The following is a 14640-nucleotide window of genomic DNA, read 5'->3' on the forward strand; positions in this document are numbered from 1 at the left end:
AGGTGTCTTTGTGTTTGACTCTGAAGTATCGGTCAATTATATCTAACTCGTAGTTATATACAACTCTAAAATTTTTGATTGATTTTGAAGTTTTAAAATAATTTGGATATTCTCCGCAATAGTGAAATTGGCTGTTTCATCAGTTAGTTTTCCTCGTTCAGGCATCATAATTACTTCAGCCATCTTCCATAGTTGCGGTACATATTTTAGTCTAAATAAAGAATTTTTTAGGTTGATAATTTTAATTAGTGCTTTTTTTGGAAGTTCTTTAAATATTTTCCCAGTAATAAAGTTATCCAAACAGGAGCCTTTTTGAAGCTAATATTCTTTTTTATTTGAGTGATAAAAGGAGATTTAACCCTATCCTATATTCCACAGCATGAGGTTGAAACATTCTCTCGAGGTGGTATACAAATCTTGTAACCTTCTCTTGACTATCTCCCATTTTCATAATTTTATCGAAAGCTTTTGCGTGATAGGTCCTTTTAAGTTTCTGGTAGCTCTCCTCAGCAAATACTCAGCACTAGCATTATAAGTAAGTCTATATAAAGGAGTTCAGTCATGGTATTATTTTTAGTTATGTAATTTCATGACTCAGATGATACATAAGATTAGTCAACTTAGTATTGTCGTGCTGAGTTCTGGAATAATATAATATATTCCCCGCTCTTCCTTTTTTTGACATTACTTCTAACCTTTCTTACTTTTGCATGCAGAATGCTGAATGTTCTTGATCAGCTTCTCCTGAGTAATCTTTACTTCTATTGTTATTCTAAAATTTATCCAATCGGTTTTATCTATTAAACAGACAAAAATTACTTCTTGTGAATTACTAAGCGGGATTATGTTAATGCTGAATAGCATAATGAGTGACAAGTTCAACAGTTTCCAGTTCCATTCTTATAATAATATAGTTTTAAAATAAAATAAAAGTTGTTACTTTAAAACCTTCATATTTCATAGCATATATATAAATGTATGTTATGTCACTAGAGATAATAATATTTTAAAAATTAGATTGAAACCCCAATCATCAATTATATATACCACAAATAACGTACTCTTGAATATCTTGCAAGAAATTGTTCAATAGAAATTCTTGTCCAGAAAGTTATGAATCAAGTAGCTCTGGTACTCTATCAGTTATGGAGCTTTGATATCTATTGCTGGAACTGTGAAGTATTAATATAAACAAGGCAAATTATATTTGTTTTGTACCTAATTTAATTTTGTGTATATGACACCAAATTATATTATTATACATTAATTATATAATTATATGTCAATAGAGAAATAGGTTTAGATTAAACTAAATTGTGTGTATATAGTAAAATATAAAATATGTGTAGTAGATAACTTAAATATGGTCATTGTTTATTTTTATTTAGTTATTACGATGATTATGTACATATTTTTTTAAATAATTTTTTTTGTGTTAAAAATCTAAGTTCAACTATTTTTGACTTTTTAGTGAGTTCCTTATTTAATTTTTGAAGTCGGTTCTAATTTTTTAAAAATTTTATTTGTCTCTTTTTAGTGTTAGATATTTCATCAATATATTACGCAGTTATTTTACTGAGTTTTATAACCAGTAAGACAAGTAAATTTTCCCGTATGAAGGAAAATAGGAAAAAAGAAACAATAATTGAAAATAAGAAACGCTTCCGGCCCCTGGCTCCGCTACCTACCCTAGGTGATTTGAAAAATGTTCTAACCAAACTAGAACCACTAAAAATCGTTGCCCCCGCCGAAAATCGGACCCGCGACCTTTGCATATATTCTTAACGCTCTAACCACTACACCATATAGGCAGTTACCACCAATATTTCTACGGCTTCTCATATGATATGGTTTGTGCTTAAAAAGCAAATTGAACGACTTTGATAAGCAAACCCTTACTAAAAACTCCTCATCAACTTACCTAAATAACTTCAAAATATGCAATTAGTTGTGTTTACGTCACCATCATTTTTAAAAAAATATCCTCTAACGCTTAACCGTTGAGAGAAGTTGTGTCTTTCGTCATATTAGTTCAGCAATAATATTACTTTAAAATATCTGATTATTGAAGATAATTATATATTTGATACTATCACTCGGTGAATTTCGTACCGCCTACGTGTCTCTAGCAAGTATGATAACAGACCTGACAAATCCTTGTTGGATGAAGACACTTTAGTATTTCTTTAAAAATAGTTCCCTTTACTATTAGATTGCAAACACATCACCAATTCGCCATAAATATTTAAGCAATAATATATTATCTGCATCTTTTGGTCATAACAGTACACTTACTAAGTAATATATTTATCCCTGTATCTTCAATTCCATACGATTTTTTTAACTTATTTCTGAAGGAAATTTGAATGTTAACAAAAAGCTGTTATAGTTATAATACCTAGGTAGTAGGCATGAAATTATCCTGTACAAAATACCTTAGTCAAGAAGTGGTTAAAATAGTTTCCGATTCCAGAAATTAATTAGCGTAATAAATCAAGTGGAAGGACTAATTGTGGTAATTTTAGGTTTCCAAAGCCTCAAAACAACCCAGTAGATTAACCGTGTTTTAATGTGTTACAATATTGACAAACTATTATTATTTCCCCAATTTTAACTGATTTGTTGGCACCATCGCTTATTTCGGGATCATATAGTAATGCTGCAATCGTTCATAAAGTACTAAACGCTCAGTACCGAGAAATTATCTTCAATGTTTAACACATTAAGTATTCTTAATTCGCGGTTTGCTAACAGTGACTGGTAGTTTTAATGAGTATTGAACATTTTCAGTCATTAAATAAATTTGCAAATGCACTCATAAATATTTGACAATTAATCAAAATTTCGGTCCTTCCGATTCCAGTTATTCCATGCCTTCTTTCAATGGTCAAATCGGTCCAGTCGTTCCCGAATTTTAGCGAGACTAACGAACAGCAATTCATACATATATAACAAATATTAATGAACAAAAAATATATTATCTAATTAAATTAACAGTGTCATTAACTGCTGCTAATTTGTTACCCAATAAACTTATTCATATTTGTTGAAGTCTCTGTATTGTTAAGAATGATGCATTATTTCATTTATTGATCTTATTTTTAGAGTATAACGTCAAATGATGTTTGAAAGTTTTAAATGCGTGTATACGTATATACTAATAACATATTTTTAGCACACCCGCCACAACCAAAGCCTTTAATAATTATTTTTTGATCGCCCAATAAAACAATGATTAATGAATGCCCCGAAACCTTTATTGTTCTTTTATCGACACTTATAAAATATAAAAAGCTTAATTACCTTTTTTATTGTTATTTTGAATTATTCATTAATTAAACTGTCACTGTATCGATTAAATGAAGTGATGATTTTTGTTTCGATCTAGTGTCGGGACAGACCCTTGTAATTTAAAAGTTAAAGGGCGTAAAAGGTGAGACAATCGGGAAACAGATTTTATTGCCAAAATTCTCGCCCTATCAGCAATGTTCGAGCTATTCTTAAAATAAATGTAAAACTAACTAATCTTATAAATAATAGATAGCACTTTTGAAATATTAATATGTAATATCATGGATAATAGAAGAAAAATTCTGGTTATAAAATAAGCTACTTTGGCAGCTAATTTGCTTCATATTTGCGAGATATAACGATGCCCTCAAATCGTCAATGCAGAAGTCCATCACAGAGTACGCTGTATAGAACATAGCACCATCCTGCTTAAGCCATATGTACGTTAAATGTGATGATGTTAACAAGATGATATTTCTGTTCAAATTGGAGCCATTTCCGAACCACAGAAATAAGGAAAAAAACGGCGTTTTCTATGGTTACTAACTTTAACTTCCTGAATCAGTTGTATTTTGTACGAGTACAAGCCAAATTCTATTAAAGGCCGAGTCCTTGTACACTGTGAGGAATTAACTTATCGTAAATTGTTATTCTGCACCATTTAACAGACCGCGGCATTATTGTATTTGCCATTAATTTGAATGCTTTTTTACCCAAAAGTTGTCTGAAATGTTTTTAAATTGTTTCAAATATATATATATATATATATATATATATATATATATATATATATATATATATATATGTCGTATGTTCGTCATTATGGTACAGCAGATTTGTTCATCACATTTACATGCAATCCGCAATGGATAGAAATTAAGCAGGAGTTATTCCCTGGGCAATCACCCATTGATCGTCATGATATTACAGCCAGAGTCTTTAGACAAAAGTTGAAATCTTTAATGAATTTCATCGTAAAACATAACGTGTGTGGTGAGACACGCTGCTGGATGTATTCTGTGGAGTGGCAGAAACGAGGATTGCCACATGCACACATTTTGATTTGGTTGGTTGAAAAGATAAGGCCAAATGAAGTTGATGCAGTGATATCAGCTGAAATCCCTAATGTACAAGTAGATCCTGGATTGCATGAGGTAGTTATCAAAAACATGATACATGGTCCCTGTGGAACTCTTAATCAAAATTCACCGTGTATGAGGGATGGTAAATGTTCAAAACGATATCCACGGACATTAATATCGGAAACAATTACTGGTAATGACGGTTATCCATTGTATCGTCGCAGATCGACAGCAGACAATGGAAAATCAACAATTGTCAAATTAAATCAACAAGATATTGAAATAGATAATCGTTGGATTGTTCCATATTCACCCATTTTATCAAAGACATTCAAAGCACACATCAACGTTGAATCTTGCCATTCAGTGAAATCGATTAAATACATTTGCAAATATGTAACCAAAGGGAGTGATATGGCTGTGATTGGAATTGGTGCAGAGAATTCTAATGATGAAGTTACCCAATACCAAATGGGCCGCTATGTCAGTAGTAATGAAGCAGTTTGGCGAATATTTTCTTTTCCTATTCATGAGAGACACCCTTCTGTTGTTCACTTAGCTGTGCATTTAGAAAATGGACAAAGAGTGTATTTTACAGCACAGAACGCAGTACAAAGAGCTGCTCAGCCACCATCTACTACATTAACCAGTTTTTTTGAGACATGCCAAAACGATGATTTCGCACAAACATTGCTATATTCTGAAATGCCAAAATATTATACCTGGAATCAATCCTCAAGGAGATTTATACGACGGAAACAAGGAAAACCAGTTCCAGGATATACAGATGTATATTCCACCGATGCGATTGGCCGGATTTATTCAGTACATCCAAGCAGTGATGAATGTTTTTATTTACGACTGCTATTAGTCAATGTACGTGGCCCAACATCATTCCAACAGTTACGAACTGTTGATGGTGAATTGTGTGGATCCTACAGAGAAGCCTGTCAACGTTTGCAATTGCTTGAAAATGACGCTCATTGGGATCAAACTCTCAATGATGCTGTAATATCATCACACGCTCATCAAATACGAACATTGTTTTCTATAATCATATCTACATGCTTCCCATCAAACCCAATTGATTTGTGGATGAAGTACAAAGATTATATGTGTGATGATATTTTGTATCAAATACGGAATAGAATGGGAAATCCAAATATACAAATCAGTGAAGAAATTTACAATGAAGCATTGATTTCAATTGAGGACATGTGCTTGATAATGTCATCAAACTATTAATTCAATTAGGCCTGACCGCGCCCAATCGTCCAATGCATGACGCTTTTAACCAAGAGTTGCATCGAGAAAGACTGTATGATCTCAACGCTTTGAAAGAATTAATTCAAACAAATCTTCCACTGTTAAATGAACAACAGAAGTATGTATTTGAAACTCTTATGAAAGTAACAAATGATGAAAATGGAGGGATTTACTTCTTAGATGCACCTGGTGGTACAGGAAAAACTTTTTTGATTTCATTAATATTAGCAACAATTCGCTCACAAAATAAAATTGCACTTTCACTCGCTTCGTCGGGAATCGCAGCAACTTTGCTTGAAGGTGGTCGAACAGCCCATTCAGCACTAATATTGCCATTAAATATGCAAAGCAATAAAACTCCAACCTGCAACGTTTCGAAGAACTCTGCAATGGCAAAGGTTTTGCAGCAATATAAATTGATTGTTTGGGATGAATGCACGATGGCACATAAAAAAATCTTTGGAGGCTTTAGACAGAACCTTAAAAGATCTACGTAGCAATAATAACCGATTTGGTGGTGCAATGATTTTATTAGCAGGAGATTTTCGTCAAATATTGCCAGTGATTCCACGATCAACGCCAGCTGATTAACTCAATGCATGTCTAAAGTCCTCCAATTTGTGGAAACATGTCAAAGTACTTCATTTAAGCAAGAATATGCGTGTCGAGTTGCAAAATGACCAATCTGGAAACATATTCTCTAAACAACTTATTGACATTGGTAATGGCAAATTTCCTATAGACATGTTGACTGGCTGCATTAACTTTCCTCAAAGTTTTTGTCAGTTAACTCGATCAAAAGATGAACTTATTCAGAAGGTGTTTCCAGATGTTTCTCAAAATTACAAAAACCATGATTGGTTGAGCGAACGAGCTATACTGGCTGCAAAAAACATAGATGTAAATGAATTAAATTTCAAAATTCAAGAACAAATTACAGGCGAATTGAGGATATATAAATCAGTTGATTCGGCTACTAATCAAGATGATGTAGTCAACTATCCACCGGAATTTTTAAACTCGCTGGATTTGCCAGGATTGCCACCTCACAATCTTCAATTAAAGGTTGGGTGGGTGGTTATAATGTTGCGAAATATCAACCAACCGCGTCTTTGCAACGGTACACGGTTAGCGATAAAAAAATTACTAAACAATGTGATAGAAGCAACTATACTCAAAGGAAAGTATAAAGGAGAAGATGTTCTTATACCGCGCATCCCAATGATTCCGACTGATGTGCCATTTGAGTTTAAACGACTACAGTTCTTTTGCTATGACTATAAACAAGTCCCAGGGGCAATCATTAAGTGTTTGTGGTATTAATCTAGAAAACCCATGTTTCTCACATGGTCAATTGTATGTTGCCTGTTCCCGTGTTGGAAAACCATCAGATTTGTTTATCTATGCGCCAGGTAATCAAACAAAAAACATCGTATACCACAAAGCACTACAATGATAATAATAATAATTATGATTCACATGATTAACAATAAAGCGATTACTTACTTTTCAATCCTTATATATGTTTTATTTAATTATTTTTTATTCACAACGCCCTATCACCAGGGTGATGGTTCTGTTCAGGAGAATTTTTTAAAATACGTAGGCACAAAAACTGCCACATTACAAATCTTTTTGACAGGACGAAGTCTGTCGGGTCAGCTAGTACATATATATATATATATATATATATATATATATATATATATATATATATATATATATATATATATATATATATATATATATATATATATATATTTATATATACATATATATATATATATATATATAATAGTTTATAATTCGTCTAAAAGTCGAGAACGGTTAATTAAGAGATTTCGTTAATTTCGATCTACAAATATTTGTGAAAGTCGAGGAAACATTTATGTGGTAAAAAATATGAAATCATAGCGAGAAAAATAGTTAAAACCGAAATTTTGTTTTCCTGTACAAACATAGCAAATATTTATGAGTACATTTTCGACAATGTTAAAAACTGATTAGAATTACTGACCGCTATTGTCAAACCGCGATTTAAATATATAATTTACTAAAGGTTGAAGATAATTTCTTGGTACCCGCCGTTTTATATTTCATCAAGATTTATATTTCATAAAATCATGTAAACTATGTTAGTAAAATAATAACATATGTCAAAATTTGACATAACCAAGTACTGAAATTACCGTCAGAATTTCGAATCGTATTCGATTTGTAGTCGAGTAAACATTTACCATATATAAAATTGAAATATGTACTGAGTGTTTACGGTAAAGCATACTTTGTAAATATATTTCACATTATGTTTAGTCACAAATTTAGTGCACGAGGACTTTCTTTACTTTTATTATTGACAATATCAAAGAGAAGTTTTCTTCGAGTAATAACTACCTCACTTGCTAATCGCAGTGATGACCATGTCGTATCGGTAGGTGTAGGTAATTGCGTCCGAAAGTTACTGGAAATGAAGTGAATAAATTTAGAATGCAACCAGTTCGTGCACATCTAATATAGCGACAGCGTTGCACGACAGAATTAAATTAAGAAATTCTGCAGACCCAGTATTCTTATAATTAATTAACAAGCACGGTTCCACTGCGATCCTGAAAAAAAACAAGACCTCAAGGAATATACCAATGCTTCAGTATTGCCAAGAAATCATTTACAAATGAGGAGGTGACAATCGTTTGTTAATATTGTAACACATTAAAATACTGCGGTGAATCTACTGGGTTATGTTGTATTGGTAGAGAAATTAACTTAACACAAGATTGCTACTCTCTCAGAACCTAGTCCATTACGCGCATTATTTTTTAGGAAATTATTCTAACCATTCCTTGACTAATATTCCAAAAACATACTAATGTTGTTTCGAAATGATATCATTTGGCGAAATGCACATTGTAGAGGACAGTTTTATCGAATATGACTTTTTAAATAAAATAATTACACAAAAATGTTATCAAATTTAACATTCTGGTATATCTAATTCATATGTTATATTATTAAAGGAATTAAATCAGAATTAATTATACAACCTCAATAGTTTAGAGTTGTTTTATTATGTTTACATTGAAGTCTTTTCCACAACACCTATAAGTTGTGAGGTCCATCCAATTAGAAATTTTATATTCGGGTATTTTTGTTTACGTTTTCGCTGTTTGCTTGTCAAGTCACTTTAATACCACTCTATTTCTCCTTATTTTCTCCGGTTACAACCTATATACATTTTTCTTGATAAAATAACTACTGTTTGCTGCTAAAAAGTTAGTATTAATTCTCTCCTTATACATTGCATTCCATTACACTACTAAATATATATGAGCATTGAACAAATGCGCATATATATGCCAAACAAGTACAAAAATGGCAAAATGACCTGTCTTGGTAATTATCAGTATTGGATCAAAATTCCACATCCGGAAAGTATCATTCAGTCACTGTCAATTTCTGAGTCAGAATTCAAATTAATAAATAAACTATTAATTTCCATTTTATCTAACATTCATTCACAATTCCACCAATTGTCAACTTTTTCGTATGTTAATAGAGTCCCTCGACATAAAAGCTGTTATTGTACACAATGCATTTTATCTACATATACATATAATTCATGCTTATATATCCTTCCCCACCTGCATGTCCATGGTATCCATTCCTTGCCACGAACCATATCAATACGATTGATAGGTGAGATCATCTAATCTACAGTGTATCTTTTTACAAGCCCATTTCTGAAATTTCAAACAGTGCATTCTTTAACAAGGTAGTGTTAATATTTCATTTATATTTTGCTATTCATGTATTATTTAATTAAATGCTATGTATATTCACTTGTTGGAATCTCTACCACCAGTGTGCTGTGATATGGTACATTTTCAATAATAATAACTAATCGTTTCATCAAATACTTCAACAGCTGTCATGGTAGTCATCCTGAGTTCCTCTACTTTTCAAACTACCGACTAAATTCTGCTCCAGAAATAAGTCCTCCTTAGAGCATGAAAAACAGTATATCTATATTGAATTATTAAAACATATTATGAGTAACAAAACCTAAACAAATGAGAATGAAATGAGAGATACCAACCATGAGGCTTATAACATGTACCTATTCATATCAGTAATGTTTTGAGGAATTAATATAGAGTTTTATGGACTGATTCAGCTATGTGTTCGACGCATCAGACACAATTCTATAACTTTTTGACTAGGAGACTTTAACTGGTAAAATGAAAGGAAAAAATCCTGTGTATTTAAAACGAATTTTACACCTTTACAAACTACATTTGGCAGTATATTCGATGTCATCTAGGACGTCAATTGGTTGTTTTGTTGAAAGGACTATACCTAAATTGGGCAATTTATTCCTATTCATGTATATCTAATTTACTTAATAAGGGAATTATTTAATTTAACAAACATCAATATGGGTAAATTCAATCCCGTTATAGCAATGAACGAATTTTTAAATTAACGCCAATCTGTTAAAGTTTTGGCAGTTGTCTTTTATGTCAAATTGCGTATTAACCTAAACTAACTAGTAGCTTTTATATCAAATATAAAGAAAAATCTTTTTTAAATGTTTCTGTAAAAACCTTGCCATGACAATAATGGACACAGCAATAAAGAAAATTATCCGGTTTGGTGCAATGGTTCTGAATTTATGCACATTTCGGCTATTTATTTTTATTTATATAGATTAGTGCAATAAAAAAAAGAGTATTTACACTATCACGTAGCATTTACACCATCCAGATTTTAAAATAACATGCTTTTCTATTCCGTTTCAGTGTTACCAATTATTTCCTGGTGAATCTCTCCGTAGCAGACCTGTTAGTGGCTCTCATTTGTATGCCGAACGCCGCCTGGAGAGCTTACACGGACATCTACCGCTTCGGGCTATTTACTTGCAAAATATCAGCATATCTGCAATGTAAGTAAAACGAATAACGGAAATAATACGAGAACAATTTAAACATGAACCTAACGATCTAAAGGATACTACAGTATGTTACCAAAATTATTTATTTCCCAACTTTTACTCTTCGAAATAAGCGTTTTAAACAACGAAAGTTGACAAAAAGAAATAATTGATTAGAGGTCACGTATCTCAGTTATGTCAGGTAAGTTCCAATATTAAGTTTTGATATTTTTCGACTTTCTACCACTCCCTTTAGTACTACTATATCGTAGATTTCTAATTATATATTTTTGCTAACATCTTTATGTTTGAAAGTTTTGCAATATATTTACGTATTATCAATTGCTAATAATTTAACAAGATATTGTTGTGTGTGGGAATACGGAATGATTTATCTCTTTCATGCACCCGAAAGAATTTATTTGGTTTCAAAATAATTTTTATTAAACTAAAATTGTAGACTTAAAAATACGTAATTAAAGATACAATAATGATAAGAATGATAGATATAAATCAGTACATATAGTAAGCATTATGCAAAGATATTTCTGATGAGCATATGTCGCTCCGAACTTGAGACGAGATTGCTTAATTTACTGTTCGAGATGCTTATTTAAATTTAGTTTAAATTGTAAATATTTAATTGTTAAATTGTAAAAGATACATTGATAGTTTAATATTTAATATTTAGTTGGGACGATATATTAGACAGATACATCGAGTGTTCATTAATTCAAAACTTGAACGCTTTGAGTCCATCTTCAGGAGTCGACCCAATGTTTGGTGAACAAGGTCAAGACGACTGATACAATAACAAACAGCAATAGAAATGCGAAATCGGATGTGAACATTGCCACTGGCTATGAAATTCTGCATGAGAACCTCACAAAATTATTTCCTCGCCGTTTACAAAAACTCGATCTCCAATTTTAACCAAAAAATGATTTATCAAGTACACTCATTTGTACGTAATTACTTTCTTCCATATAATGCCAATTCACTCGAGTTTGATCAGTCAAGTCATTGGTTCCTACGTTTTCATCGTCGTCATTCAATACAGTACGATGGCAAGATACTTAATTTGATTCAAATTGCAAATTCAAATCTATCTCGACTAGACTTCCCTTTTGGAGTTTTCAAAATTGCAAAAATGGTATATTCCAATAAGCCGCAGTAATCTGGTTTCATTAAAATCTATATAACCCAACTTTAAAAGTGATCTTGATCATTATTGATTGATTGATCATTATTGATTGATTGATCATTATGTACTTTTATCACCTTGTTTTTGAAAACTACTATAAATGAGCGTAATTGTCACTAATATTGAACTGCCTAACTCCTGTTAAGATAAACTGAAACTGCCTAACTCCTGAAAGATACTACCTTAGAGTTTTTTAATTTGTTTTTATGGGATATAATTGGTATTCTATTCGACACATCCATTCTGGAATACAGTATTGCATTATGGTTATATTTTAAAAAGTAATCGATACTGTCTGAAAACAAAAACGACTGCCTAAACATCATAAATTGTTAATAAAACACATTGATTTCTAAAATACTCTAAAATGGAATAATTTTCAACCAAAAATTTGATAAATGTATGTAGTCTATTACTCAATTCTGATTAGAGACCTACTGATTACATACGAAGACAGTGAAATTTGCAATTTCCCGCCCAGGAACTTTCAATACATCAGTGCTACCCTCAACTACAATCTATTAATAGACCACTGTGAGATCTTCATCAGCCTGCATCATTTAATATGTGTGTTTGTCAGCAATTGACAGTAAGAAACCTCTCAGAATTTAACAATAGAGCAAAAAAGTGATTTTCCTGCATTTTATTGAGCATTTTTACACAAAAAGAAACGTGATAATCAAATAAATGCTTGATACTCTGACTTGATATACAATTTTTAGGTCGTCCACAAAAAGTCTTCATGCAAGGAATAAACGATAAAATGCATGGGATTATATTTAAACCGGTTCGAAACATTCGAGACGAACGTGCACCAAAGAAGGTCAAGCTGTATCTGTCGACTACCAAAAACGCCACATTTTGTGCATGCCTTAGTACGAATCGAATATTTTGAACAGTGTGAAAGAATTAGCGGTGAACAAAATTCAAAGCCTTTGGACAGTTTTGACATAGAAAGAAAAAATTATAGAAAAAATGATGAATGAAAAAAAAATTAAATTTGACAAAGAATAGAATACTGCAACAGCAAAACAAAGCATAACGTACATACATATGTAATCACCATGGCAAAAATCTATAATTTAAGATACGAACTCCTACCCGATCTAGCAAATTTTCCAGGCCTTAGCCTTTCGCCACCATTGACTACTTGGAAATTCAAAGAAATCAGTGAAACAAATATCCTATTTTAAGGGCCTTGAAAAAACGATTATTTGAAAGCATTTGGAAAATCGCTAAACTAAATGCATAGAGTTAAGACGATATTGAGAAATAAAAAAGTAGTTCTGGCGAAAAATATTACATTTCATTAAAAAACAAAAACAGAATTATCGAAATGCCGTCGTATTATAAAATTTATTAAATATGTACAAATATCGATTATATAATCTATCGAATAAAAGCCAGAATAAAATGAATCAAAATTGCTGGACCAAATAGACCAAGACCCTTTAATGTTAGCGGCTTTATATGTAATGGCGCGGCGATTAAAACCAGTACACTTCAACTACGTTCATTTAATTTTCCATTCTATATTCGCTCTATATAGAGTGGCAAAAGAGTACTTGATATATCAGCTAAACTATATATCTAATATTATATATTATAGTCCATAGATTGTCAGATTCAGAAAGAACCTAGAGTTTAAAACTGCTGGAAATTGTCTGAGAATTAAAAACAGGATTATTTTTTTTAAGTTATTGTTTGGTTTTAAGGTTATCTCAAGTACTCTCACAGAAAAGTAAAGTAAATTAAGGATTTTTTAGTTCCAGGGATTATATTAAATTCCCATTTAATACTAGCCAGGTTCGCTAGAACACAGACTAAGCAATATTTTTGTGCACCTGAAGACAGAAAATCCCAAAATGTAATATAAATTGCCAAAATTTATATGAAGAAGTTTATCGCCAACTTCTAAAACTGTTATCAATGTTATTATTTTATATTGATATTAATACTACTTATCGAATGTCAATTAGATGATAGACAAATATAATAGATAGTAAAATATATACTCATTAATAAAAATCTGAATTTTCGGGAATATTAAGAGAATTCGTGACTCTCGAATAAGTTTATCATTTATTTTATTAGGTGCTTGTGTTGTGATAATTTTTCGCTTTAAAATGGCATTTATGAAAAATATTAACACACATTATTGAAAATATTACAATAAAACTCTTTTCTCATCTTTCTGGTGATATTATCATTGAGATGCAGTACCGAAAGAACGATATTGGTTTGACCGTGACCCAATCACTTTCCACCTTTCTTCAGTATTTTGAATTGAAATAAATTTTGAATATGTTGAACACAGAAGGTACTATGCTGGATGAAGTAGAACCTCCAAATCAATCTTCAACAGCTTATCCTTCACAACTCTTGCAACGTATAGCCGAGGGTTGTCATGCTAGAGAAAGACTTTTCGTTTTTGCAACAACAATCAATTCAATTTGTTCAATTAACAGTAACAGTATCATTGAGTTTCAATAACACATCATCAGTTTTCGACTCTCGTCACATCAATGGATAATCTGCTTTGACATCAATGTGAGTGAGAGATAAGAATACGCTACAGAAAATGGGGTTGAAAGGGTTCGATAAGAAATTTTCAGTAAATTCATGTGATACCCAATTCCCCTCTTTTTGGCACTTTTTTATCGCATGTAAACAACTACAAACAGTTTATTCATCAACTATTAAGGTGCCTGAAAATCTTCATACTTGTCTTCCAGGACGCTCTTTATCATTGATATCAAAAGCACCAGTTTGAATCATTAAAGCTAAAACCGTCAACGATGTAGAATTGGATACAAGATAAGATTTAACAGAAATACATTTATAGTTTATTCAAAGTTTTTTTGTACATA

At 31.6% G+C, this 14640-nt stretch overlaps 1 protein-coding gene across 1 annotated transcript in view; it reads left to right on the forward strand.

Moving 5' to 3' along the window:
- The window catches only part of LOC143195952 (neuropeptide FF receptor 2), a 282448-nt gene that overhangs the window by 210633 nt on the left and 57175 nt on the right, over nt 1-14640 (forward strand). Inside the window, exon 4 of the mRNA XM_076403497.1 lies at nt 10436-10578. Within this exon, the coding sequence (XP_076259612.1) occupies nt 10436-10578 (143 nt within the window). The remainder of the gene's footprint in view (nt 1-10435; nt 10579-14640) is intronic.

The sequence above is a fragment of the Rhynchophorus ferrugineus genome, unplaced genomic scaffold (genome assembly GCF_030347505.1).
Source record: "Rhynchophorus ferrugineus isolate W39M unplaced genomic scaffold, kcgeb_rfMv2 rfM4, whole genome shotgun sequence".
In the NCBI taxonomy this organism is placed as follows: domain Eukaryota; kingdom Metazoa; phylum Arthropoda; class Insecta; order Coleoptera; family Curculionidae; genus Rhynchophorus; species Rhynchophorus ferrugineus.